This window comes from Rhynchophorus ferrugineus, unplaced genomic scaffold (genome assembly GCF_030347505.1).
Source record: "Rhynchophorus ferrugineus isolate W39M unplaced genomic scaffold, kcgeb_rfMv2 rfM6, whole genome shotgun sequence".
Taxonomy (NCBI): Eukaryota; Metazoa; Arthropoda; class Insecta; order Coleoptera; family Curculionidae; genus Rhynchophorus; species Rhynchophorus ferrugineus.
Genome location: NW_027472585.1, coordinates 15,648,207 through 15,652,904, shown reverse-complemented (window position 1 = coordinate 15,652,904; position 4,698 = coordinate 15,648,207). Strand labels below are relative to the sequence as shown.

Sequence of the window (4,698 nt, the reverse complement as noted above, 5' to 3'; positions counted from 1 at the left end):
TCCAGCTTCACATCACTTCAAATAACGACTCATAGCAAGCGTAGCCATTTAGTCAACTTCTTTTGCTATATCAAAGCTATAGGCGCAGCTATTGATGGGTCCTCTGGAATAGAAACTTATAAGCTTCGTAAGGACTGGAAGTTGAGTGCAGTAATTGGTTAATTTGTACTGATTCCCTGAGCTCTATTCTGGCAATTGTAGATGCATCTTTTGGACAGTCTATTATCGCCCGCATTTAAGACATTTACAATATTCTTATTGGATCGAAGAGAAGAGTATCAATTATCTGAGTTCCCAGTCATAGAGGGCATACAGGGTTATGAGAGAGCAGACTCAGCAGTTAAAGAAGCTCTAAGTAACAGGATATTTGTTGTCTCATTTTTTACATTGCAAATGGTGCAAACAGGTCCTATTAAACAGGCTAATGATCGGACATTGACAGTTGTCACATTCGTATCTTATGACTCGTTGCACCTTTGGGTGATTATTGTGGACTTGTATGTACAGTCCGGCATGTTTTAGTATCCTGTGAAGCTCTAAGGTCTATTCGAGATATACATAAAATACCCAGAAATCTCGAAACTCTACTTCAAACTACATCAATAAACTTTTTAATTATTTATATGACATCCATTTCCAATATTCTGTTTAATTTCTCATTTCATAATTAGTTTAGAAACCAGACTATTTTATGGTTATAACCTTTACCTGAAATTTTATCCACTGTTTATGTTAATATATTATGGATTATAATTTTATTATTATTTTATATCTGCTCTTATGGTATTCTTATTTATTTATTTATATATTATATTTATATTAATTTATGTCTTATCTCATTTAATACATTTATTGGTTATTGTTTTATTTATACATTCTATTCTATTTTGCTTTTGTACAGTAAGCATAATTAATAATGTATATCAGAGTCATAATTAAATAAATATACGTTTAAAGCCACTAAATAACACAAAAGTTTTAAGGTAGTTATAATGAAAAAAAAGCTTTTTGGAGAATTTTGTCTAACAGTATAGTCTATAGTTAATTTTACTTTCTTCAGCTTTCGTCAGCCTTTTATAAGATGTTAAACAAACTGCTGAAATATAACTTATATCTTCTAACAATTACGTGATGTTGGTTTTATATTTCAGGTTGTAGCTTCCTGAGGTTATAAAACTGTAATATATATGTAATATAAAATAACTATTTCGAGTTATACACTGCACTAAAGCAAGATAGTCTTATATGATATTTTTCCATAATGTTAAAAGGAATAATAAAACACTATGAATGAATTCCGAGCCCGATATACACATATATAGTAAACTAAATACAGTCTATGAGCTCTTGGTCTATATAAAATAACTCCGTATCAATCAAAACTGAACTTTTTCACGCCTGATCTGTTAAATCTTCGCTTCAGCAACGTTGTAGCGAAATAGTCAATTATTTAAGAATTTAGCGAGACACTTTCTTGCGTTACGTATATCACAGAAACGAACGTTGTGGTGGGACCAATATAAAAATCAATTCAGCCGTCGAGAAACGCAATTTTTCAGTTTTACCTGTCACGTAGCGAAAATGCTTCTGCTCAAGGGAAGCATAGTTTTTGAGGTTAGTGCACCAGACCAATCGTGTTTTCGGAAATAATTTTTCTTTTCGCTGCAGGTGTGTCTTGTATTGTCGCTGACGCACCGAGGATCCACACAGGAGTACGACTACTCGTCCGAAGCGGATAGTGCTGATTATGGATCCGAGTACGACCATTCCGATTACGGTAAGTACTCTAGCGGACGAGCTGTTGCCTTGAAACAGAAACAGGATACCTTGGAGTACAATGACGGACTCCCGAATCAAGCTGAATTCGAGAAGTTCTTCGTTACTCCTATAGGTACACACCTGGTAATTCAAATATTCCCTGAAATTAAAACATCGCATCGCAAATTACAGGATTTGACTCGTCTGGTCTGGAGGAAGCGGCATCATCATTAAAGCCCGTCAAAACCGATCCTTTCCGTCATTTAAGGGATGCGTTCTTCCAGAAAACGTCAGCGTCCGATTATCATCCCCTCAAAGCCGAACGGAGTCAGGTCAGTCCGGGTCCCCATTACGTTAGCCATCAGATTCCTGTTCCCGCTACGTTTTTCAAACATGACGATGAGGAAAGAGCCTCCAGCAAGGACGATGTCGAGACCATCGCCCCACCCTTGAAAGGAAAAGGCACAAAGGTGAGATGGGAGACTACTCCAGTGTTTATTTGATTTTGTGGTTTGTGTTTTCAGTCCAAGTCAGATGGAGATTTCGATGGTTTCAAAGACGCTTTCGATTCCTACGAGCAGCTGAGAAAGGCCGCCGATGAAATCGATTACACCAAAGGCAATCCCTCGTACTTCAATAGTAAGGATGTCGATTACAGTACCGGAAAATCATCATCCACGGTCTCCCAGAATTCCCCATCATCTGCGGCATACTTAGGTGCCTTAAAAATTCCTACTTCCAAGGTAAATCCCATCGAGAAATACAATTTGGAGCCGGTGGACTATGATGCATTGCAGAGCAAATATATAGAGGAATTAAATAAAGAAGATGGTGCCGCAGCATCATCGGACAGTGCACCCGAGAATCTAGAGGGTTGCAGGAAGATTGCCTCACCGGAATACGCCGAGAACATGAACTGTTTCGTTTGCGAAGATGCTGCCAACAAGGCCAAGTTTACCCAGTGCTCGTACTCAGCCAGTGAGGACCCCATCAACGAATACGCCGCCAGTTCCATGAGGTTCTCAGTCCCCGCGAAGGCTCCAGGAAGCTTTAGGTTCAAACGTAGCCCCGCTAAAGGATCCTACAGTCAAGATCCGTATTTCGAAGTAGCCTCCAGAAGCAAAAAGTATTACGAAGATTTCGAAAAGGAGCAAGAAGCTGCTGAGATCGAAAGACAGAAGGATTTCGAATACAAACCTTACAGTCCTGACGAGTACGAAAGCTATTCTGAGAGTCAAAGTTCCGAACTGTTGAAAGTCCCCGGTGCTTGTCAGCAAGTGGAACGAGAGGGAGCTACCTGCACAGTGTGCAGAGACGAGAAAACCGGGGGAAACTTTGAACAATGTTCGTACAGCTCAGCTCCCAAGGAACACAAGTACGCTTACGTAGCCGAAAAGAAATTCGACAGCGACGATGAACCTAAAGAAACCAAAACGGTGCTGAAAGAGGATAGCGGTGAACAGGACGAAGGAGAGTCCGTTGTTAAGAGTAAAACAGCTGAAGCTATTCCCGAACTGGAAAGTGCAGGCACCAGCGTGGAGGAAACCGAGGTTAGCGCCGAGGATGATGAAGCTGAAGAAAACGAAAAACCAGAATCTGGTTATGAGTATCCTTACTTCAAATACACTAACACCAAGGACAACAACAAGAAACTGGTAGATGATAATCCGTATGACGTACCAGAACATTTCAAGGCCAACGTGAAGAACGACAAGAGCTCCGCCGAAGAAGAGGATGACGAGAGTTTCGACGAGTACCATTACAAATTATTCCCGGAACTACACAAGACCTCCGAGTCAAAGAACGAGGAACGCCAAAGCGCACCAGCTCAAAAGAAAGAGCAAGATGTGGAAGAGGTAAGTTTGTACTATTTAAATCAAACTGTGAAACTATATGATACTCTTTTGACAGGTACTAGCTGAATTCGCCAAGAAAGACAGATCCAACTGTAAGAAAGCCGAGAAGAGCGGCATGACCTGCTTCCTGTGTGTCGATCACAACAAGATCCAGCACGAAGAATGCATGTACATCGCCGAGAGCAAGCCCAAAGCGACCCACGTCGCTTACCATGAAGTCCAAAGACTGAAGGATCCGAAAAAGGAGTCCAGCGACGAAGAGAGCGAGGAATCAAAGGTGGAGCCTCTAACCGAGAAACCCGTCGATGCCGTGGTGCCATCGGCGTCAGAAACATCTAAAAAGAAGAAGTTCTTCAAGAAAGCTTCAGCTAGCAAACCTGTAGCCGATATGGGTACGGCATCGTCGGAAATAATGGAGACCGTGTTGTCGGTTCAACCAGATTTCAGGTAAGGATGATTTAAGGACAGCACTTCGGACATTAGTTGATATTTAATGATTTCTTAGAGATATGGAGCTTGTAACAGAGGAGAGTGCTCCAGATTCTGAAAGAATCGAGGTTAAACAAACCAAAGCCAAAGAGGAACAGGTCGCTCCAAAAGAAGTCGATGTAGCCGACGAGGAAGGAGCCTATAGTCACGAAACCAAGCCCATTTACAGTAAATTGTTCGACACCACCTTACCCAGGTACATGGTGGAGAAAACCGAGTTTGAAAAGGACTTCGATGCCGATGCCGGCTTCGACTAGGGACTGTAAAGAACAAATTAATGAGTGAATGATGTATAACGGTGACGCTGACAATATATTTTCAAAATTACCCAGTTCCGAACGAATGTCGATTGAATATTACCTTTCGAATCTTCTGTTTTTGGTTCAGTTCATAACCAGTTTCGGTAACTCATTTTTTGGTCGTATGATTGTGATACCTCTACCGGACCGGTGTAGTCGTAAGTTTGTTTTGTTGTTTGTTGTTATATTTGTTAAATAAATGAAAATAAAATTCACGGTGCTTTATTTTCCGCGCGTTCCATTTTACTAGTACAATGACTCGTCGCGGTCGGCGAACACGCAGGAAAAAACGAACA

At 40.8% G+C, this 4,698-nt stretch overlaps 1 protein-coding gene across 2 annotated transcripts; it reads left to right on the top strand.

Moving 5' to 3' along the window:
- Positions 1-883: 883 nt before the first annotated feature.
- Positions 884-4,617, top strand: LOC143198144 (uncharacterized). 2 transcript variants are annotated; one of them, XM_076407151.1, is made up of 6 exons: positions 884-1,614; positions 1,669-1,891; positions 1,951-2,228; positions 2,283-3,614; positions 3,670-4,061; positions 4,120-4,617. In XM_076407151.1, exons 1-6 carry the CDS (start codon positions 1,582-1,584, stop codon positions 4,358-4,360), a joined length of 2,499 nt encoding a protein of 832 aa, XP_076263266.1. In that variant the 5' UTR covers positions 884-1,581; the 3' UTR covers positions 4,361-4,617. The 2 variants fall into 2 exon arrangements, with proteins under 2 accessions (XP_076263266.1, XP_076263267.1); XM_076407152.1 differs by having other exon boundaries at positions 886-1,614; positions 1,669-1,777.
- The last annotated feature ends 81 nt before the right edge of the window (positions 4,618-4,698 follow it).

Excerpts from the sequence above, each read along its gene's own strand:
- LOC143198144 (XM_076407151.1), top strand. The coding sequence starts at position 1,582 with ATGCTTCTGCTCAAGGGAAGCATAGTTTTTGAG. Across the intron at positions 1,615-1,668 it reads AGGGAAGCATAGTTTTTGAG|GTGTGTCTTGTATTGTCGCT; the intron begins GTTAGTGCACCA and ends TTTTCGCTGCAG. Across the intron at positions 1,892-1,950 it reads GTTCTTCGTTACTCCTATAG|GATTTGACTCGTCTGGTCTG; the intron begins GTACACACCTGG and ends CGCAAATTACAG.